General features: G+C 37.7%; 2 protein-coding genes across 2 annotated transcripts in view; one reads left to right on the top strand and one right to left on the bottom strand.

Annotated features, from left to right (window-relative positions):
* The window catches only part of LOC108670632 (alpha-(1,6)-fucosyltransferase-like), a 48493-nt gene extending 36700 nt beyond the window's left edge, over positions 1-11793 (top strand). The window contains exons 6-12 of the mRNA XM_047883864.1: positions 4004-4190; positions 4710-4798; positions 5429-5577; positions 6490-6654; positions 7532-7682; positions 8137-8276; positions 8915-11793. Coding sequence (XP_047739820.1) covers positions 4004-4190; positions 4710-4798; positions 5429-5577; positions 6490-6654; positions 7532-7682; positions 8137-8276; positions 8915-9182 — 1149 coding nt within the window. The 3' untranslated portion in view covers positions 9183-11793. The remainder of the gene's footprint in view (positions 1-4003; positions 4191-4709; positions 4799-5428; positions 5578-6489; positions 6655-7531; positions 7683-8136; positions 8277-8914) is intronic.
* LOC108670631 (POC1 centriolar protein homolog A-like) lies at positions 11661-19781 on the bottom strand. Its single transcript, XM_018158101.2, has 8 exons — positions 19540-19781; positions 18889-19001; positions 18372-18532; positions 17771-17965; positions 17039-17123; positions 15468-15628; positions 14828-14986; positions 11661-12651 (listed from the first exon to the last, which is right to left on the bottom strand). The coding sequence occupies exons 1-8, from the start codon at positions 19695-19697 to the stop codon at positions 12424-12426; spliced, it is 1260 nt and encodes a 419-aa protein (XP_018013590.1). The 5' UTR covers positions 19698-19781; the 3' UTR covers positions 11661-12423.
* Between the last annotated feature and the right edge of the window lie 4258 nt (positions 19782-24039).

Below are 24039 nucleotides of genomic sequence, written 5' to 3'. Positions count from 1 at the left end.
ACTCTGCAAAATACACCTCTTGCTTACACCATCGATGACCGTTAGACTTAAGCGAGGCTCCCTACTTCTAGAGTCGATGCCGTTCAAAAGAATGTACAGGAAGGTTAAAACGACCAGATATCTGCCGTGAGAGACCATGAATAATCGTTGACTTCCGTCTTGTCTGATTCTTCAGTTGGGACATATCAAAGTTAACCCGATTTCAATAGAAGGAGCTAAGACCAAACATTGCATGAAAATCAGTATGGCCAATAAATACGCTCAAAAAACGCATTTAGTGAAGCCGATGGGCAACACAATCCTGGGTTGAACGTTCCAGAAGAACAAACGCGGACAAGTGGTACCAGGTCTCAAAATTATGAAGTCATCGGCCCTCGTTCCTAGCTGGATAACTTTTCATATCAGAGATCAGCGCCCGTTTCTTTCAGCTCTCCCCAGGAAAACAAAAATCAACTTTAGTCTGGCAATAACCATGCCCGTCGACACGAGACTTAAATTCAAGGTACGATGGTGGAACGCCCCAGTTAGACAAGAATTTTCGGTTCTAAATCTCAAAATCAAGACTTCAATGCACAACCAGAATTTTTGTCTGACAACTCTTAAAAATCAAGAAATCGTTTTACAAGTGGAACCCAGATGCGCAAAAATCAAAGTGAGCCTGACCAAAGCTTCACCATCCCACATAAAACATAGATCGCCGGACGCTCGGGTGTCGATGGGAATTCTATTCATACTCAGAATGTTCAAACTTCCCAAGATCCGAGGAATACGGCAGTTGCCGACAACAAAGAATTCGCGTTTGATCCAAAAATGAAAACCGAAAGTTTAGAAGACCTCTTCAATAATCCGTCTTAGCCACCACTGCCATCACATTCAACTTCGACTTTCTAAGGTGTTGTCCCAGAATATGAATAAAGTTCTAGTACGAGAAGTGATCAATTTAATAGGCATTACAGTAATCCGTCCTATGGTTCACGAAACTCCAAACCTTCGCGAACGTCTTAGTCAACCTCCCTGGCACCGATTATTTATTAATAAACTCCCAGCTAAACTGAAATAACGGGAACGAGTCAACCGGGAAGCTAATGGACAACTGCCCCAGCTGTTTCATAAGACAAGGCTCTGCAGACTGGAAATCAATATTTACATAATGAAGATCATTATGGCAGTGACTCTTAACAACGAGCGACGAAAACTATTTCGTAGAGTACTTTCCCTCCGCATGAACCTAATACCTAATAGTCAAACTACCCTACCTAATAGTCAAACTAGTAGCGTAGAAGCCCGGACACATCGATTGAAAATTAACGAAGCAAAGATGATGGAACGAGCCACGCGGTGGAAGCTACAGACGAAAAAGGAAATGTGTCAGGTCGATCCCTGACGCGTCAGCGTGTGTCAAGTCACCATATGTCAACTGGCCCTATGTCGAGTCACTCAGGTCATCCTGCAGCACATCCGTAGAATAGCAGCGAGTCTGGTCTCTAGCGAAATAAGATAAATACGTCTAAAAGGGATTTGACTTACCAATCTACCAATTAGCAAAGTTGTTCCTCATATGTCTCAGATAGTAAGCGTAACTATGACGGGGACGTACAACCTATGCCGACTTCAACTTCCATCGCTGTAAGAGATCTTTCAGGACAGCAACAAATTAATGTTGTGATTAATCCACTAGGTCATTCCGGGTAGAATCAAGATATGATCGGAGAGTCCAGAAACGGCTTATCTGGAAACCAAGGACAAATGATAATGATTAGATCTAGTCCAGACACACAGGAAGTCAAGCGCTCTCAGTCAACATCTGTCAATTTCAAGTCGGACGTGTAACTTCCGCGGATTCCTCTACAAGCTTCGAGTGATTCTGACGTAAAGCAAATCTCCCGGATCAGTTCGGTAAATCAACAACCAAGTTCATCGTAATCTCGAAGAGGGTCGGCAGGATTTTCGTCAGAAAGTAACTGTATGCCAAGATGTGGATTTCCCTGCCTTCGTTCGTGTTGCTGGGCGGCAGGACAAGGTTCCCCTACTCACTGTGATGGAGCTTGCGGACGCGCGATGTACAATCCTGTCGGAGGTTACGGAATTCCACTGTAACAATGCCATCAAAACTAGCTATCCAATGGCGGCTGCTGTTCTGGTCAAGTGCCAGTTGTTGCTCATCAACCTGTTATGCAGTAGACTCAGCGATTCGAATGTTGTACATACCCCAAAAAATAAACAATGCAAGCCTATAAGATAGTTTAAGGGGCTTGGAGAGCGTGCGTCCCAATTGATCCTGGCTAAATAATGCAGACACAGAACTTGCCGCCTTAAATATTGGATAGCTCAGTGGCCGCCATCAGAAGAGGCTTCCGGGCCAGACTTCGCCATGAGGGCCACAATGCGCGGATACTTGCCGATTACCACGAAGCTTTAGGCGCTCTGCATCCCTGTCTGGTGCAGCTCTACCCCAACATCGAGTGATCGAGTCGCACTCATGACAGTTTTGAGTGGTGAACAATCATTGAAAATGTAATATTTATGACCGCCAAGCAATAGGTATGTTGCATCGAGTGATCGAGTCGCACTCATGACAGTTTTGAGTGGTGAACAATCATTGAAAATTTAATATTTATGACCGCCAAGCAATAGGTATGTTGCATCGAGTGATCGAGTCGGACTCGTGGAAGTTTCGAGTGGTGAACAATCGTTGAAAATTTAATATTTGTGACCGTCAAGCAATATGTATGTTGAATATGTACGACCGTCATCGAGGATTTTCTTGGATTACATTTCGGCGCTGAATATTTTATTAGAGGCATCTAGTAGAAGAAAGTTGCAATGGAAATGAAAACTATTGTATCCATCTTATAATTTCATAAATGCATTATTTTTATTATCATTTTAATGTGGAATAGATTGTATGGAACGAATTGTTTGTTGTGTTTTCCTTAAAAATAACTAAGAAATTGTAGAACATTCGTTGGAAAAGTCTTGCGCAATCATCAAAGCCATAAATAAGAAGCAGCTAGATTGTTTTATAAAAGCTTACAATGAATTATTGTGGTGAGCGATTGGTTTGCTTACATAATGAGATCTATAATTTGATCGCGTTTCTAACCCACTGAGATTGTCGGAAACACTGTCGTTCGCTTGTGCTATTTTAATAAATAGCTTACACAGTTCTCGTAAAGTACCATATTTTTATTTCGTAAAGTAAAGTTTTATCTCGTAAAATACCATATTTTTTGTTAAAGTTCGTGTTCGGCTGATAGATGTAGGTACCTCCCACGCAATGAATGTTTCATAATGGCCACTCCAACTAGCTTGCATGTCTTGCAATGCTCACCCTGTCTCATATTACGAACCGTGTCGCTCAATACGCACCATATCTGACCCATATCCCACATTAAGTGAGATACCCATATCTCTTAATACTTGAGATACCCATGTCTCACAATACGTGAGATACCCAAATTACATGAGATACCCATGTCTCACAATACTTGAGATACCCATGTCTCACAATACTTGAGATACCCATGTCTCACAATACTTGAGATACCCATGTCTCACAATACTTGAGATACCCATATCTCACAATACGTGAGATACCCATGTCTCACAATACGCGAGATGCCCATATCTAATAATACTTGAGATACCCATATCCCACAATACGCGAGATACCCATACCTAATAATAATTGAGATACCCATATCTCACAATACGCGAGATGCCCATACCTAATAATACTTGAGATACCCATATCTCACAATACGTGAGATACCCATGTCTCGCAATACGTGAGATACCCATGTCTCACAATACGTGAGATACCAATATTTCACAATACGTGAGATACCCATATCTCACAATACGTGAGATACCCATGTCTCACAATACGTGAGATACCCATATCTCACAATACGAAAGATACCCATACCTAATAATACTCGAGATACCATGTCTCACAATACGTGAGATACCCATGTCTCACAATACGTCTCCCAATATTCAGAATTGTGGGTACGGCTGCCAGATCCATCACGCGGTGTATTGCTTCATCATGGCCTACGGTTCCAAGCGAACGCTCATCCTCAAGTCCCAGGAATGGCGGTATAACCCGGCGGGGTGGAAGGATGTCTTCAAACCGCTCAGCAGCACCTGCACCGACCCCAGTGGCGGATGGATAGTTCACTGGCCTGGTCAGTGGACACATGACTTTTTTTCCTCTTCAAATCGCACATTTGTTCATTCACCGTAATTATCGTGGGTTCATTGTTATTTTGCAGCGTTCTGTTTAGCATGCGATCGATTAAAGTTAACTTTGCGATAACTTGAGTTTGAGTCATGTTTGCAAGGCCGGTTTTTAAAAGTAAAACTTTAAGATGTCATCTATTGTTACGAGTATTTTAACGAGAGTCGACTGATTTTTAAAGTTCTCACAAGAACTATTTTTTATCATATTTTTTTGGCGAGCGCTTTACAATTCTTTTCTGTTCTTTCACAATTTGTGTTCGTGACCATAACCCTTACAATATTATTTCTTTCTAACGTGTCTTCAATACAAGTTGAATAAACACCCACGAATGCAAGCAGCGCTTGCATTCTCATAAGAAGTTTTGGATACAAGACGAAATTTTGAATCTACATTTCAAGCTATTGTATGAAGCTGCAACGTTCTATCATGCACACCTACATAAATTGCCATATTTTGCGTTCAGGAAACAACAACACTCAGGTGCTGGACTTACCAATCATCGGCTCGCTAGCTCAACGGCCTGCGTTTTTACCTCCGGCGATTCCTAAGGATCACGGCAACCCTTCCGCCTGGTGGATCGGCCAGTTCCTCAAGTACATGCTTAAGCCACAACCCAAGCTCCAGCAAGTGCTCGACTTCATGAGCGATCAGATGAACTTCCATGGTCCAATCGTGGGGTGGGTATCCTCGTAGTGGGGGTAAAAATTCTTCAGTCTTTTGCTGGTCCTATTTTAAAAATTGGTTCCATCAATCGGCATAGTAACCGTTCAATTTAAATTCTATGAGTCGTTTGTTATCACGTTACTTTCACTACGGGACTAAACATGTTCAGCTCCACACGATAATTTTTTTCACGTTAGGGAAAATGGTTAGGGAAATATGTTGAAACAAACAAAATATGTCATTGGGATGAATAGCGCATTAAGTGTAAAGTTCATTTTCCACGTAAAGTTACTCTATCGGGACAAATATTTTAGGTCCTTCGGAACCAAGTACTGGGCTTATTCAAGAACACTCGTGAACATTACTGAAAAAATTCACGACAGTCTTTAAAAATTTATAATTTTTCTTTAATATTTTAGTAATGTTATTCTTAAAAATATGGTTTGGTTGGCGTGCGCGCAGAGTGCACGTCCGGCGTACCGATCAGGCCGCGTTTCATCCCATCGAGGAATACATGCGCTACGTCGACGAAATACTCGGCTGCACGGCAACCCTTCCGCCTGGTGGATCGGCCAGTTCCTCAAGTACATGCTTAAGCCACAACCCAAGCTCCAGCAAGTGCTCGACTCCATGAGCGATCAGATGAACTTCCATGGTCCAATCGTGGGGTGAGTTTCAGAGTAGTGAGGTAAAAATGATTCAGTCTTATGCTGGTCCTATGGCCCAATCGTGGCCCAATCGTGGGGTGAGTTTCAGCGTAGTGAGGTTAAAATGCTTCAGTCTTATGCTGGTCTTATTTTAAAACTTGGTTCTATCATATACCGTTGTTCAAAATAGGCCTAGTAACCGTTCAATTTAAATTTGAGGATTCGTTTGTTATCACGTTACTTTCACTACGGGACTGAAAAATGTTCAGCTCCACACGATCATTTTTTCACATTAAAAAAAATAGTTGAGGAAATATGATCAAATAAACAAAATATGTCATTGGTATGTGTAAAGTGTAAAGTTGATTTTCCACGTAAAGTAAAGTTACTCTATCGGGATAAATATTTTGGGTCCTGCGGAAGCAAGTACCTACTGGGCTTATTAACACGTTGACTACGATTGCTTCATCTTGCACAATTATTTCATTTTTTTGTACTTTTTAAGCAGGGTTGCCAGACGGTCATTTTTTCCGGACAAATTCCGTGATTTAGGTTTTCTCAATTGCGTTGGCCGGCTAAAATTTATGATAGGGGTACTTCCTAGTTAAATTTTAAAAAGTGCAAAAAGAAAATAAATGGAATTTTTATAGCGGAACCTACAAATAAACTAGTATACATTGAATTATCGGCCTTTTTTGGCCTTTTTTTTTGTTCTCGGATTTGGCCAATTTTAGGCAACCTGAATTATGTACCACTACCTCCTGGGGAAATACATTTCGTGGTACACATATGTACCAATACGTAGTCAACGTGTTAAAGAAAACTCGTGAGCATTACTGAAAAAATTCTCGAAAGTCTTTAAAAATTCATAATTTTTCAAAATAACCAAGGAATATTGTTCTTAAAAGTATGGTTTGGTTGGCGTGCGCGCAGAGTGCACGTCCGGCGTACCGATCAGGCCGCGTTTCATCCCATCGAGGAATACATGCGCTACGTCGACGAATACTTCGACGACCTCAGCCTGACCAGCCCCAACGTCAAGAGAAGAGTTTACGTCGCCTCTGACGACCCCAGCGTCATCAAGGATACCAGGAGCAAGTTAGTGATGGTACAATTTAAAATGAAATATTCACATCTGATAACATTGAAATATTCGGTGTTATTAGATTTTTTATCGGCCTTGCGGCGACTTTTAACATTCGGCCACCTTGCCGATTACGACCTCAATTTTCACGAGTTGTTTTGTAGGTTTCGAGTTTGTTAACTTAAACTGCGCTGTGAACTTGTTACTTAACGATGCTTGTGAACACTAGATACATCTATTCCAGATGCATTTGCAATTTTGCATTCGAGAGGAATTTACTTAGTATTGTGGATCCGATCAGCTTAGTATTCTGGATCCCAGCAACAACTCGGTTCTGGAGAAGCAAACAAAGAATTTTATTAAAAAAGCGGCTTTGAAATATAAGAATGATATATATAATATATAATGATAATGAATGATATATCTCTCAAAAGTAACTTAGTTGGAAATGACCGCATGAAGATGACAGTCATTATTATACAAAATTATTTGTAGTATTTTATTAATACTATAATTTCAAATTTTACTCGCGAATTGAAACCGAATTTTGCACCAGTATGCTTAAATTTTTTTAAGTTTCTTCATTATCAAAATTATTATGATTTCCTGTGATATGCGCTCTCATTTACTTGTCCCTTTACATTTAGCATGTTATTGTTACAAGATGATATTTAAAACGAGATCTTATTTAACTGTAAGAACTTGCATTCTAGTTTCTTCTGTCTAAAATTCCTAAAGTTAGAAAAACATCTCTTTACCTGAATTTTCGACTTATATTCATTTTGTGTTCGAGTTTATGATGATACCCACGTTACGTAAGACTGGGTAGTATAACAGTAATCATTTTCTTGTTCTCTACAACTTAATTTTGGATCGAGTTATTCGTTACAGATATCCTAACTACGAAGTTCTGGGCGACCCTGACATAGCCAAGAGTGCCGCCCTCACTACCCGCTACTCAGACTCTGCTCTGAAGGGCATCATCGCTGACATTCACTTCCTTTCACTCACGGACTACTTAGTGTGCACCTTCTCGTCGCAGGTCTGTCACTCTACTTTATATAATGATGGCCATGTCAATGTCAATGCCTTTTGATGAAAATTAATCTTTTTCATTTCCATCTAATGATGGTGATGTCAATGTGATTTGATGAAAAGAAAGTTTTTCTATTCCAAAAAGTATATCAGTTTGGAGCAAATAGGCTGATCTTTCATTTGACTATTTTTTTGTTTGTTTGTAAAGGATGAAAAATACCTAAATTTTACCTATAAAGCTTTAAAATTGTTCGAGGTAATCCAATTTTTCTGAATTCAATTTTTTTATTAATACCTGCAATTTTGTTCCAATGGATGTCATAGTGGATAATATGGAACATATCATCAGTGAGCGTCACAGATTATTTTACAATTTAACCATGCATATCATTTAGTTATCTTGCTACGTTTATAACCATGTGGGTATTATGTTTACCACATTACTGTCTTGGATGGCTCAGGTGTGTCGGATAGCGTACGAGGTGATGCAGACGATGCACCCCGACGCGTCGTCCGCCTTCCACTCGCTGGACGACATTTATTATTACGGCGGCCAGAGCTCCCACAACCAGAGGGCGCGCTTCGACCATGTGCCTCGCAGGTGCCTCTTGCTTCCATTGCCTTGATGTCCTAACGGCAGGCTCTCGTGGAAAAATATCCCTTGCAAAACAAACGCCATTATTTTAAGCCCAAGGGCATGAGTGTAATTGTTCTTCAGGACTTTGAAGTATATATTAAAAAAACGGGCCTCTTTGGGCCAGTTAAACGAGATAAATGGCCCAAATTTTGTTCAAATCGCTGCTCCTCCTCAGGTTAACACATGACACGCATTATTCAAGCGAGTAAACATCCTTTTTAAAGCTGTACTTTCATATAATTCTCAAATCATTTTTTATTTTACTAATAATGATTAAATAATTTTGGTGCGGAAGTGAAGTTTCTAGTCACATTAGTTTGAATGAGACTGCGCTTCGGGGCGTTAACTGAATATATTTTTAGATGTTTGGCTGTAGGCAAACTCTAAAAGAATCTTTTTACATGTTCAATTATAGCCAAGCATATAAAAAGATATTTGGCTGTAGGCAAACTCTAAAGGAATCTTTTTAGATGTTTGCCTACTGCCAAAAATTTAAAAATATGATTGGCTGTATTAGTCAAAAAATATGTTTGGCGGCAGCCAAATTCTAAAAGAATCTTTTTAGATGTTTGCCTATAGCCAATCATTTATATTCTGTGCAGCGGCTCAAACGAAATGGCTTTGACGAAGGGCGACATCATCGGCATTGCAGGGAACCACTGGAACGGCTACTCTAAAGGCGTCAACAAACGCACCCGTCAGAGCGCCCTCTACCCGTCATACAAGGCCGAGGACGTGGTGGTCACGGCAGACTGTCCTACGTACGAGGAAGTTAGATTAAATAGCAAAAGCGATAGTATCCCTGACATCGCAAGTCACAAACGTGATGTATTAAGTAATAGTTTAGAGAGAGAAAATAAAGTTACTTAACTAAGGCTACATAGCTTATTCCAGTGCCAAAGTTTTGTTTTTCTTCTACGATACACGAAGCGTGGACCGTTTTATCGTACGTGACTTCTCAGTTCTCACCATTTTTGTTATATAGTATATATAGGTCTTTTGATGACATTTATAGTCTTTGGATGACATTTTGTTCCAAATTTTGACAAATGGGAACATTATTCCAATAAAATGCCACTTTTACAGATTATAATAAGATTTTTTTATTTATTTCTGTTATCTACGTATGAAACCGGCAATGAGTCATGCTGGATGCGATTCCGATAATTGTTTGCTGTAAAACGTAATGTTTATTTTTACGTTACATTTTTATGTTACTTTACGCGAGTTTATGTGAAGTTCGTCATAAACCCAGTGAATTATGTTTGGTGTGTTAGGTGCTGATATAAACTTCACATAACGTAAGCGTCAGCGATATCAATTATTAGAAGAAATTATTTCGCGTACGGAATTTTCGTTTGGCAGGTCCACGGATCGTTTGGTTTGCGCTCACGTTAAGAGGTCACAAATCCATGCATATAAGAACTTGCGTTACCATATTTTTCTAAGACTTGGATTGTACTCCTTGCAAATGATGGATATTATGACGGTATAAACTGAAGAGATGAAAATTTTGAGATAAATTTAGATTGATGCTATCGTCTTGTGCAGATGTTCAAAATTGATTTATTTATATTTATTCGAGGTATAGGAGTCGTAACTATTATAAAATGCTGCTGTGAAATTACTTTTTTATACTCGCTTCAATCTGGTATTACAGTTCAGACTTAATGAACGAACTCTTCAGTTTAAGAAATTTGATCCCATTGCAAAATGTCGATGGCAAAGCATTAAAAAACAGTAACTTGTATAAATCTATTTTTAACAGTGATTGTGACGTATTACTAATTCAAAAGAGGCATTGTTTTCTCAGAGGGCATTTTTTGGACCTCCATTTTGTGTGTTTGTTCTAGTATTCCCACCCATTTGATGTTGACGTGTTCTATTACCACCTATTTGATGTCAGTGTGTTCTATTCCCACGTATTTGATATCTGCGTGTTCCCACATATTTGATGTGTGATGTACTCTCACAAATTTGATGTTAGCGATGTTCTTACCTGATTAATGACCGCGTGTACTACACTTGTACACTTGTCCAATGTAATCCGCTCGTACTCTCAACATATCATGCAATGTAATGAGCTCATTATCAATGTTCATTCCAATTCGCAAGTGTGTTATTTTTTGGCATGTTCGCCGATTACATTTTGTGGTCTTAGGTATACTGACTTCTATTCATGCTGACATGGCACATTCTGCAAAATGGTGTTATATAATTTGACTAAATATGTAGCACAGGAGGTTGGTTCGACAAGGCCTGCTTCTCGATATCAGGTGCGTTCGGATGTGTGCTTCTTTTAAATGACTTTTACCTCTGTGCCTGCTTGTAACCAGAGATTCGCGAGCTCTTTAAAGCAAATGTTTCAACAGACGAGTTGAATAACATCAGAGTTTTGTTTACAATACAGTGCAGTCTTAGTCAATACTCAAATAAGATATGTTCATCCCACCCTGTGTCTAATGCGGAACGAGCTTCTCGAAGTGACTTCGATTAGTTTCTGCGTTTGATTAGGAAATAAGGATATGTGCAACAAGAATGTCCAGCTTTCTATGGATAGATTGCATTAAAACTTTGTAATCAAAGCTAAAAATTGCATGCATTTTTTTTATTTTTTAACTTAACGTCTGTTGAGGGCCTCAGAGCTTTTTTTCCAAGTTTACCTTGAGCGATGCAAATGCTCAACGATATTTTACCTAATAATTATGTACTACTTAACATTATATCAGGAGTATGTGTTAATATAATTAATTCAACTTCTTAAACTATTTCCATTTGTAAAATAGTATTAGAAGTTTTGGTACGTTTTAGACATTGTATTACGACTTGCGATATTGTTACGCGTTTGCTATTGTGATCTGGTGAATGTTGCAAGAGTACATGTAAGTGCCCTTCAGTCTGTACGCCTTACAGAATTGTTCTCACGGTCTTCATGTTTGAGTGTCCACCTTATGCTCCGTCGTTCCAGTTTCTTCTCGTGCCAGAAACAAAAGACAAATAATCTGCTAGGCTTGAATATAGAAACTATCATTCGATAAAGTTTCACAGGTCTCAAAGAGCGATATCAAGATCTCCGTTGTGAATGTGCCGAAATGCCGGTGATATTTATAATTCACACTTCCAATGTACCTCAAATTTGTGGACATGTTAAAAACTATAACGACGCAGGGATGTCAAATTAATAAGCCTGCACTTTTGTAAAAAAAAATGGTAAGCTAAATTATTTTATAAGCCATCATATTAAACGTGATCATACCTACAGTACAGTCGAGATGAACAGTTCAATCCAAGTTAGGATTTGGTTAAACGGCTAGCGAATGGAGACAAGTAAATAATAGATCTTGAGCATATGCGAATGGTTTAAAACCCGGAGAGCGCAATTTATTAGTGAATTCAATACAACTGTTGTGGAACTAGTCATACACATCCCGCAACCGCGGTTAATGGAGAATAAATGAAATATAACATGCGTTTCTTTGTCCCTTTGGTCTTATTATCTTTTATTGAACTCAATCGTTATCGGAAAACTTAGCAGTGAATGTAAGAGCGAAATTCAACACGCAAAGGAAGGATCGAAACTTATATTCCCCTATTTAGTTGGGTTAGAACAGGATTGCGTATCCCCAAATGATTTTACTTGATTTTCCATTTCTGTCAATAAGGCATCAACAGTTTTTCTGTTTCACATCTTATGCTTACTTCATGAAGAAAGCCATTTTCACACAATACATAGTTTGAAGTTCTAACACTTCTTTTTGCCGGATTATTAGTAGTGAAAGAGTTATTGACTAACAATGGTTCTGCAAGTCTACGTACAGAGAACATGCAGAACAAAATTGTATACCTGCTTAATGCATACTGGAAAAATATTACTATTTTCAATCTATACTAGAAAATTTTCATTATTGTTCTAAATCTAGCACTTCAGATGCGCGTTTTTAAGCGAGAATTATTTCCATTTCTACATATGTTAACACGGAATTCTATCCAGCTGGAAACGTCACGAAAAATGTTCTCAAACATTTGTATGTAAACGCATGCATCAGGTACACGAATAATTAAAGACAACTTATGCCTCATTCCGCGTCTATGAAGCCTTGCATAAAAATTTCTATTTCGAGTTTCTGATGTTGACAGCCATGTCTGAAATCTTCATCTCGGCGAGAGAAAGCCGCTGTTCCAAGAGAATGACGGTCTGAGTGAGCGTGTCCATCTGAGTCATGAGTTGGTCCATTGAGTCCTTCAGATGCTGCAGGATGGTCGAGTCAGCCGTGGATGTGTTCTTGTTTTTACGAGGTTCACGGGGTGGTGAAGCAGGGGTCGCTGCATCGTTGGCATTCTGCAATCAGATCAATAAAAATATAGGTACGGCATCAATGGAAACCATTGACACAGGAAATACAGGTTGCCAGCTATCATACAGTATCAACTTGCTACGGGCTAGTTACTGGCAGACTGGGACGAAGCCCTTGCCACAAGTTCTCATCACGGGTTCGAGATTATAAGACGGCGTTATCAGAGTAACTTCACATTCTAGCACACCAGATGTTTAAAGCAAAAGCTGACGTCCTGCGAAGCTAAATTATTGAATAGAATAGACATCTGCCACGGCCAGAACCACTCTCAGAACAATGAAAGGGCAAATTTTTCAAATAGTGACACTTTCTAATTGCAGCACTAATTCTGTCCCTAGCCAATGAGTTATAATGACGACATTCGATGTTTTTAGATACTATTTCGTATTTCAATTTCCAGAGAGCCCATACGTTTTTTTCTTCAAGTTCTAGCACTCGTTGTCCACGCTACGAGTTTTAACGATAATTGAATACTAATCGTAATATAATTCTTGAAATTTCTATCTATAAAGTGGGAGCATCTTGACTGATTGATGGATGTGAACATAAAATAAACAAGTGGAAATAGTTTAATTAATATAGTTGAACGGAAATGCCAAGCTTTAATAAAATCGGCTCAACATTCGTTTGCGTGGGAGAAAATATTACCCTCACCGCAAATTAAAAATTACACTAAACTCGTAAGGCATCATAGTTTCATTCTACACGAACAGAGAGGTGTAAAACATCATGCATTATAAATATTGCGAGCGTAGAAACTCAGTCCAACATTTGGAAACAACCTGTGCATTCCATCTTCTTCGTAAAACGTAGCTCTTCCCAATGCCCGATCTACACTATTTTACATTTGTATTTATTTTTTATTTGCAACTACGGTATTCTCACTCCAAAGTCATGAAGATGTACTCGAGAAGTACAACGGGATATCTATTTAGAAGGAAAGAAAATCGGGGTAGATGAAAACAGACGAAATGCTAAACTATCTAAGTAACTCAAGTGTTCAGCCTTAAGTTTAAGGTACAAGTTTTTTTTTAGTTTTAAATAATAAATTAAACAATGGTCTGCACTGAAATCATAGGACAAAATGAATAGGATGAAATTACTGCAGATTCTACATAAAGCATTGAAATGTGAGCAAGTAATCATCAGAAAAGAACATCCCAAGATCAAGGCTATGAGGTATTTCCTCAACAGTTGATAAGCATATGCATACAAAGGCAATCTGCTCATCTCTTTACACAAACTTCGAAGAATTTGGTGTGTCCAAGCGGAAGAGATCAGTAAAAAAATGAAACTTTTTGCTAGTCATTTCATTTTGATTGCTATTATACAAGAATTTTGCTGCCTAACATAAGGTTAGCAGAATACGATAAAACACATTGCATAAAGTTGCTAGCAAATTAATAGAAATAGAACAAACAAAAAGACGCCTCATATAATATTTACAAATGAATAAAAATATTTACATGCGCTTCTTAATAGTTACATATTATTAATTTTCCTTCAATGGATAAATCAAGGCATTATCGGAGAATGTACTGAAAATTCTCATGATATAGTTAAATAAGCGGCATTGTAATCTTCATAGATAATTTCATTAATGCAGGGATTGCGCTCAAACACTTAAATTTGATGAATGCTTTGGACTCGATGAGCCACTTTCTAATAACAACTTTATTTCTTAGAAAATTTAAAAATAGGAGAGAGTGAGAATAAGGTCTCATAAATAAATGCAGGATACCGGGGAAACTAAGGTTTAACATGCTATGAAACGATTTCACTGGGAACCTTATTTCTAACAGTTATTTCCAGAGGAACCTAGGGGAACCTTTTTTATTGCACGTATTTCTACTGGGAGCCTTTTCTCTAGCAACTAATTCTCAATAAAATATGGTTCCCGTGGAAATAACTGTTAGAAATAAGGTTCCCACCAGAATGTTTTCACTGTGAACCTTATTTCTAACAGTTATTTCCAGAGGAACCTAAGGGAACCTATTTTATTGCACGTATTTCTACTGGGAGCCTTTTCTCTAGCAACTAATTCTCAATAAAATGTGATTCCCCTGGAAATAACTGTTAGAAATAAGGTTCCCACTAGAATGTTTTCACTGGGAACCTTATTTCTAACAATTATTTCCAGGGGAACCTAGGACTTCTTACTTGTTCTTCAGCATGCGGAGTATCCTCGAGCTGCTCGTCGTGTGTGAGGGCGACTGTGACGTCATGCAGGGCGCTGCCCTCCCTGTCAGGCTGCATGATCGTCTCCTCCAGGCAAGGGAGAGGCTCCACTGCAGTTAGCAGCGACCTCCACAACAACACCTGCTCACAATTAAATTTCATTAGAAAAGTTGTCATTCGTCACATACAAGCTAAAAAATATATATTATATATATTATACATCGCCCAAGTTACCGAAAATAAATAGTTTACAAACAGCTTGTTAGGTCACGCGTTGCCCAATTCAAAGGACAGCTGACATCTTAATGATGTTTCATCAACGAAATAGCGTGAATATTAGGTGTGTCTAACATAAATTTAGAGTTTACAAGTTAACTACATTGATACGCCCAGTGGTTGCTTGGAGCATCAAGAGGAAGTTCCTTGAACCATAAAGCTGAAGTTCCTTGAAACATCAAATTAGGCCATTTAACCATCATATCAAGAGCCGTGAACCATCAAATCAGGTGCCTTGAAAGTTGAGCTATCAAATCAGGTGCCTTGAACCATCATATCAGGTGCCTTGAACCATCATATCATGTTCCTTGAACCATCTCAACAGGTCATATCGCCGAGGCATAACCTGTTTGTCAGCCGACGCCGTGGCGAAGCAGTCACCCGTCGCATCAAAGGTGGTGGCCGTGACAGCGTCCCGGTGGCTGTGCAGAGTGTACACGGGACGACCCTCCACCACGTCCATCAGACGCAGGGACTTGTCTGAAGAGGCTGACAGCAATACGTGACCTGTGCAGCAAATGTAGATCAAGTCAATTACTCAAGTCAATTTTTTCATCTGGTGAGCAGAAGAAAGAAGTTTGAACTTTCTGATACTTCCTGCAATCAAAGACGATGTTCCTTAATACATCAGTAACAATTGTCATCCATTAAAATTTATTTAACTGCCATATTTTCATGAGCGAAAGACAAATGAAAAAATACCGCTATTACTTCGGTAGCTTCTTTCACATTATTCATATTGCTCATGAGTTCAGTCAGCCTATAGGTCTGAACCGAGCCTCGGCATCTAAGTAGCCTACCTGTATGGGTGAATTAATGTCTCAAATTATCAAATAATATTATCTTCTCAAAGTGTATTTATATTCGGCACACTTAAGTTCCCTTCGGTCGTTTTATTCCTTCAGATCTCATTATCTACACAAGCAGATCCTTTTCGCAGCTTGAGCTTCACAACAAACGGTCTGCAGCCGTCCCGCCACACAGTCCTTCATTAATTTCTCTTTGCCTCACTGCAAAACATTTCGCAATGCTGTCGTCGCGATTATACTTCAAAGTAGTGCGTAGCTAAAGCTCCCGAAGTTAGCGTGAAGTGTGTATTCATTTGATGTACCTATATACCGAAATTTAACTGAATAGATTGATATTCAATGATACGAACGCTGGTTCAGAGACTCGTCAGGACAAACTAGTTAGGCATAAATATTTGGACACACAGTTCGCGTGAAAAGTCTATAGAGGGAAAATTTCATATACACTAGTAGTACCTATACATAATTTTAGCTCAAAATTTCTTGACTTTAAACATTTGTGAATTCAATGTTACTAGTAACGAGTTCAAAGAAATTACGTCATCTGCTTGCAAAAAATCAGACTTAAAAATCACAAATCTTCACTAAGATGATTCAATTCTTCATTGAATCATCGTGATGAAGATGAGCCATCTAAAGGATGATGGCGGTGCAGCTCATTCTCAATGATCAGTAATTCGAGCCTCTAATGCCTTTAGCAACCAAGTTTTTAGCCAACAACTTTGGATACATTTGAAAATTGCATGGTTGCTATGATAAACCTTTACTGAACAATAAGACTGACTGTGAGCTTGATAAACTCAAATAAATGGTATACAAATTCATTCAACCTAGTAATTAATCAAAATTTAACAAGTACAGTATCAATAATAATACTCTCCAGAACTAGTCTAATTTACAAGTAAAACGCTATGTTGCTGCCTTTTGCCAAAAGAGACATTTGAACCTCCCACAGATAGATGGAGATAGCCCAGAGGCTTCTAACAAAATGCGGCTGGCGAATTCCATGTGGGCAACAGGAAACATTGATCATTTGTCTGGCAAATATAATGTGGGTAACGGGAAGGATGGATTATTTTAATTCAATGCATAATTTTAATGCACTAACCAGAAGGATGGAACGATATGGCGTTGACGGCAGCGCTGTGGGTGGTGTAGTGCTGCAGCAGCTGTCGAGACCGGATATCAAACACCTGGTGGAAAACAGGTCTATTTAATACCTAGAGCTAATTACAAAATTTTATTTCGCTTACAATCAATATGTGATAAGTGTGAGGCGCACACAGTGATAGTGCCAACTCCTGCAGATATTGTACAGTTTGATGCAGAGGCTACAGCATATTTACTAACAACTAATTCATCTATCATTCTACTATGCTCCGGCCACAGTTTTCGTCCTCGGACAGCCTTTCCGCGATTTTTTTTACTTGCACTCTGACTTTACCCTACTTCTATATTCTAATTTCTATATTTTTCCGTATCAGATTAGGAACCTAAAGTGTTCTCACAAAAGTCATGATTCCATTGAGGCTAATACTGATGAAGTCTAAACTCTAACACAAGAGAATTTCATTCCAAATTAATTTGTATTGCACTGCTTCAGCGTCCTCAAGCAGCACCTCCACCGTCACACAAGACCGGCTTTTGTACAGCTATTCCTGATATTGTTGCATTAGCCAATTTTAAAACACGCTCAACTTAAAAAATACGGTCAAATATTTATAAGGAATTATGACGCTCATACGTTTCCATAGGCTCAAAAAAGCCTGCATAAAACGTTAAATTTCCTCTTTACATCGGCGTAACACAAACCAAAATGAAGAAGAGCAGAAATTCTTACTCCAACGGAGGAGTCTGCCGAAGCCGTTGCAAAGCAGGTGCCTGAGGGATGGAATGCGACCTGGCGACACTCGGCCCTGAAGTCGCTGAAGGTGTGCACGGTGCTGGACGTGCGCACGTCGTGTAGTTGAACTGTCTTGTCATCTGAACAAGACAGCAACGTGCGTCCATCGGGGGACCAACGTACGCAACGAACCTGCCCATACGCTATTCCTGTTAGCACCATCACTGACGTGACAGAATGTCTAAAGTGTTTCATAAGACAGAGGTACAATAAGTGGTAAACTACTATACATATTCAATGAGAATAGTCTTGAAAATCATACAGAGATTCGATCATGCTCTCAGTATTTTATAATCATTTGCTTTGAAAGATAAAATAAATTTCACAAATGCAAAAACTATAGAATATCTACATAAAATACAGCATTAGTACATGTAAGATAAAAAAACAACAAGAAAGAAAACCATCAATGCTGGAAGAATTTCAAAATAATTTTACAGCCAGTCACAGTTCTTTTTTAGCCTTGAATTCTATTTGAAACCAGAAATTCCAGTTTCACACTAGGATTTGCCTAGGCACACAAGAAAAAGTAACTGACCCAGTGCTTGTGAGAAAGGATGGAGGAGATAAATTTCCTCTTGTGCACAGTCCATAGCTTGATGACCTTATCATCAGCACCCGTGACGAGCTGGTCCCCGTCAGGGGAGAATTGCACAGATCGAACACCACCTTGATGAGCCTTGAATTCACTTGACTCTCCTGCACAAGAAACATTTGGTAAATATATCTTTTTGTTAAAAAATTCAAACTTGCATCACTACTTGTAAGCTTGCCAAGAAGAAAAATGTAAGCTCATAGGAATAAACCACTAGCACAGAAAAATAATGAATTTATTACAATCCAGGTTTAATGTAAGCTGATGTCTCTCGTACACCAGTATTTATATACACCAGCTTGTGAAGCTTGGAGACCAGCTTCATCATAAATTAAGTAATTAACAAATTTTCATTGATACCCTATTAAGAGTTAAAATTAAAATACCAATTTTGAATATGATTATTATTTTATCAATTTATAGGTAAACTTATTTGATGATTGGTTAACCAATTAATCACCTCGTACATTAGGAATCCAGAGTCTCACAGTTTTATCTTTAGAAGATGATGCCATAAGGGAGTTTTTTGGTGAGAAGTTAACATCATACACAGCATCTGAATGTCCCAAATACCTGCAAAACAAAATAAATATGAAAAAAATGCATTGCACCTTCAGAACTGTTTACTTCATGCAATGAATGTATGTGTACATTTCCTGCAATTTTATAAAAAATGACAAATGTGTAATTTTAACCCTTTAAGCATTTAACAGCTTCTAATTTTAAAATAATTTTTTTAACAAATGATAAATCCCAAACAAGTTTATACTGTCTGTGAAATAGACTATGACCCATATTCTTTTATTTCTATCTTTTTGCTATTTATAGCTCATCAAAGTCACCGTAATGCTACCCATGGTTGCTGGAATGCAGCTCAAAGTCACCCCCAATGCTAACTAGAGTCACCCTTCTAGGTGCAATTTAAGACAAAAAACAAGAAAATTTTGTCAAAGAAGATTATAAACTTTTGGGACAAATTGTTAGTAGCTAAGTACAAAGTAGCAAAAATATGTAGGATACAAATATAAATCAATTTATATACCAGTGAAAAGGACAAAGAAATAAGCTTTTATCAGTATAGTGGAACAATGATTTAAATAGAGAAGAGCACCTGTAAGCTCGCATTTGTGGCTTGAGGTTCCAGACCATGATGGTTCCATCAAGTGAGGCAGAGATGAGCTGCTTGCCATTGGGGTTGAAAGACAAGGCAGTCACACCACTCTTGTGACCACGGAAGTGTCTTTCCAGCACTGGATCTTGATAGCTCATTATTGTTTTTTGCTAATAAGGCCAGGATTCAGAACTCTTCCAATCACTATAAATTTGCAGTTAGTAATGTATTTGAAATATATTCTGAGGAAAACAAACAAAAAATCCCATATTTTAGAAACAATGTATTTATATATACATCAAACTGATATTATTTAGAAAACAAATTTGGAGCATGGCCATCCCATGTCATGCACATGAATAGCCCAATCTAGACTGGATGAAAACTAGTACTACCTGGACAATACCTGTACTAGGTACATTATACACATCACTTGTAACTTGGAATAGTAGGTACACTAATTGGACAGTACTTATGCAATGGTCAGTGTGTGTAAATAATAGTCGAATTATATATTAGGTATACTGCATAGTGCATACCATTTATGTGGTAAATGCTGTCAAAGTACAATTCATATAATGGAGTTGAACATCTTAAGCTAATTATGCAACTGCATTGCTAGTAAAATAATATATGTTTAAAAATTACTTTTTAAAGACAACACTTCTAGAGAATCCAGTCTCCAATGATACACATGTACAATGAATTTCTAATTTTATTATCAAATGTAAAAAAAATTAATTTTTAAATTTTAGTTTTAAAATTGAAAACAAATAAATTTGCAAAATTATTTATTCTGTCAATTGAATCATGCATTGTCTCCAACTTTATATAAGTGTGCAAAATTTCAGTTTGATAATTTGATTAGAAAGGTAGAAGTGTGTTTGATACCAATTACAAGATAGGCCTATATGCAGCAGACAAAATTATTTTTAAAATTTTTTTTAATATTGAAATTTTTTTTAATTTTTAAAGTTATTCATTCTGTCAATTGATTCATGCATTGTCTCCAACTTTACGTAAGTGTGCAAAATTTCAGCTTGATTAGAAAGGTAGAAGTGTGTTTAATACCAATTACAAGATATGTAGCAGACAAAGTTATTTTTTCAATTTTTTCAATATTGCAAAAAAATTAATTTTTAAAATTATTTATTCTGTCAATTGATTCATGCATTGTCTCGGAATTTATGCAAGTGTGCAAACTTTCAGATCGATTGGAGAGGTAGAAGTGTGTTAAAAATCGATTAGGTATAAGATTTGTAGCAGACAGACAGACAAACAAACAAGAAGTGAAGTTAAAGAGAAGTGTTGTAAAAAACATTGGAGCTTAAACAGTTTCTTCTGAGTAGTACCTAGTAAGCATGGCTTAGTTCACTCTCACAATAATGCAATCCATAATGACATTGAATTCCTTGAAGTCCTCAGCATCAGCATTTGGCAATTGAAATTTATTTAAATTTGTTTATGTTTCACCACAGAATTTTTCACTTGTATATTTCACCACATGAATTTTTTTTCACTTGTATTGCAGTGCAGTAAAGTAAGGCAGACTGTTGAGTGTAGAAGTTGAGATATTGGGATTTAAAATTGAGATATTGGCATCTTTTTGAGCTTCTCATACGCAATTAAGTAAGCATCAGCATCACATTGGATACTATAGCTTTGATGACAGAATGCATGCTGTATGGCATTACCATAAGTTACCATTAAAATGACGAATAGCAACTTCAACTCCATAGTCAGCTAAGCAGTCATTTTCATGGATACCGGTACACAATGAACAAACCTTGAAATTTCATATTTTGCAGGACAAAATTTTAGGAGCTAAAATATTTTTAAGTTAATAAGACATGAGATGATCAAGCAGCAAGAGTTCAATTGCCTTAAAACATGTGAATTTGGAGGTGCAAAATTAAGCAAGTAGAATTACCCAACAATAATTGCAAAATTTTGCTACCATGGACATCAGTTACAAACTATCCCATGATTTATTGATAAAATGATTTCACTGTAAACAAAGTTTTGGGTGCATCAGCATGATTGCTTTTACAGCAATCCCTTGATTAACGCGGTTAATAAATCCCCGAGTTTTACCGTGTTAAGCAAAACCGCGCTAATCAAACTTAAGAATATATGGGAATAATTATAATGAATCCTCAAAAATAGCAAAGTTTGATAAAATGTTATGTAGTTTGATAAAAGTGAGCAGTAGATATGGCAGCGATCTTGACCAGTTGAAGGCTAACGAGTAACTAGAGCACCGGCATGGCGCACTTACCGGCGAACGTTGCCGAACTCGACCAATCGAGTTATGAACGAGACAAGGCATGGTTAAACCGACTCTGTAGTCAGCACGAGTGCCTACGGAACGGGACCTTATTTAAAGAATTATTGGCTGAAATTCATATGTAACAACATTTGGCAAATTTTTCCAAAATTCGTAACAAAAGTAATAACATAAGATCTAATAAGCAAAAAGTAACACTTTTGTTACGAACGTAACACCTCTGGCTAGAGGCAGGAAAATGATGCGTTGTGAAAAAAAGTCGCGCTAATCAAAACTGGCACCGTGTAGATTAAGGGTAGGTTGCAATTTTTTTTCCGCATTAATCAAAACCGCCGTATTCAAAACTATGCTAATCAAGGGATTGCTGTATAGTATTAAATGTCACTATTATTAGCTATTGATTTGCTAGCCTACAGTTTGCAGGGTGAAATTATTTCATACCATATAACCTTAAGATTCCCTAGGTAACATACCAAGAGTGTTTAGGGACACTCACCCAAGGTCATGCTGAAAGCAACACCTTTTTGCCAGCGACTAAGCGCCGTCCACTATCAACACCAAGACAAACTGAGCTTAATGAGGCTAAAACCCACACCTAGCTCCTCCACCTCGGTGTAGCGGTGCCATCATCACTGCACATACAGTGATGCTGACCACTGCCCTACAGTAATGCACCACATATATTCAAGATCAATCTAGCCTTGTCTGCAGACTGCAGTTATTGTAATTTTATATTATAGATATGTAGATTCAATCATTTTTGACTTGTGCACTAATGTGACAATCATTTACAGTTGCAAATTGACAAGGATTTACGTGGATCCAGTCATTTCTATTCACTGTCTCATATTTGGGCAATATTTCAACAATTTATAGATTTGAAGATTAAAATATTGCCAACAGTATTCAGGATGCATTGCAACATTGCCAGCAGCAGCAGGCAGCAGTGCTACATCTTCAAGTAATTTCTCATAAAAAAATGCCGCTAACAATTTTAATTTTCTTAATCAGATACTTAAAGAACTGTCAAAAATAAACTTTGAACTTTTCAAAACTAACCTATCAATGTTTAGTTGAAAAACTTTATCTGGGTTATAAAAAAAATTCTAGTTTCAGGTTTCCAATCTAACATGCAATTGTGCAATGAATTGTAAGAAATAAGAATCTGCTAATACATTATTACCATTGTCAGTTTCACCTTGTCTAAATAATTTAGCCTTAAGGATTTTTCACTAAAGATAATTGTCAATTTGTCATTCATGGACAGATGGGCAATTGGGCAAAGGATATTTCAGTCAATTGCACTGTCAGTGTCAGGGGCCAAACTGAAAAATTGGGGCAAAGCCACCAATAAAATGAATAAATTAGACAAAAATACCTTCTGTGTGCTGAAAATTTAATCCCTTTTTTTGACCTTTGCCTAGGGTAAACGCGGTATATTCCGACATCGTAGGTAATTCCATCACTTCTCTAGTTTTTCCTTTATATTAAGCTTTGTTTTAGTTCCATGCGTTCATTGATGGTTGAAATGGTGACGTCATACATTTGCGTGTCGAAATACTGCAAAAACACTAGGTCTTGGCCATCTAGCAGGAAAATATTGAGATCCAAAGAGAGACAATGCATGCCACGTGGTGAGATCATCAAAAAATGTGTCAAATTTGACACATTTGTTTGTTGACATGGCTCTACCAAATAGTGAATAACTGTTTTTATAGGAAGAATATTATGGTTTGAGACTTTTAAATACGTCTGTGAATATATTAGGAATCCTTTAAGTATACTTGTATTCGCTGATTTCATGTCGTAAATAAATTAATAGATGATTAAGTTGAGATGTTGGATTTCGACACATGAAAACTAATTCCGACACAACTTGAATTGGGCACACACAGATCGTTCAAAGCTTTGTACAAAAAGTGAAATTTGCTTAATTAAAAGCCTAATAGCTGTTAATTAAAACGTAATTAAGTAGTGTTCAATATTCGTTAGTGTTCTAATTCAAAGCCGTGTTGTATCCCAATACAGCTCACACAGCAAACGGAATTCGAACACATGGATGTCGGCAATACGTATCAGTTAAATTTGAAGCGCTGACGCAATACGACTCACCACGTGTCGGATGTTGCCACACAAAGTGACGGAATATAGGGATTTGGTAGGTTTCCATTCTAAAGGCTTTTTAATAAATATGGCAACATTTTGTGACGTTT

Source organism: Hyalella azteca, unplaced genomic scaffold, assembly GCF_000764305.2.
Source record: "Hyalella azteca isolate HAZT.00-mixed unplaced genomic scaffold, Hazt_2.0.2 contig13886, whole genome shotgun sequence".
Classification (NCBI taxonomy): Eukaryota; Metazoa; Arthropoda; class Malacostraca; order Amphipoda; family Hyalellidae; genus Hyalella; species Hyalella azteca.
This window is presented reverse-complemented; position numbering and strand designations above follow the sequence as displayed.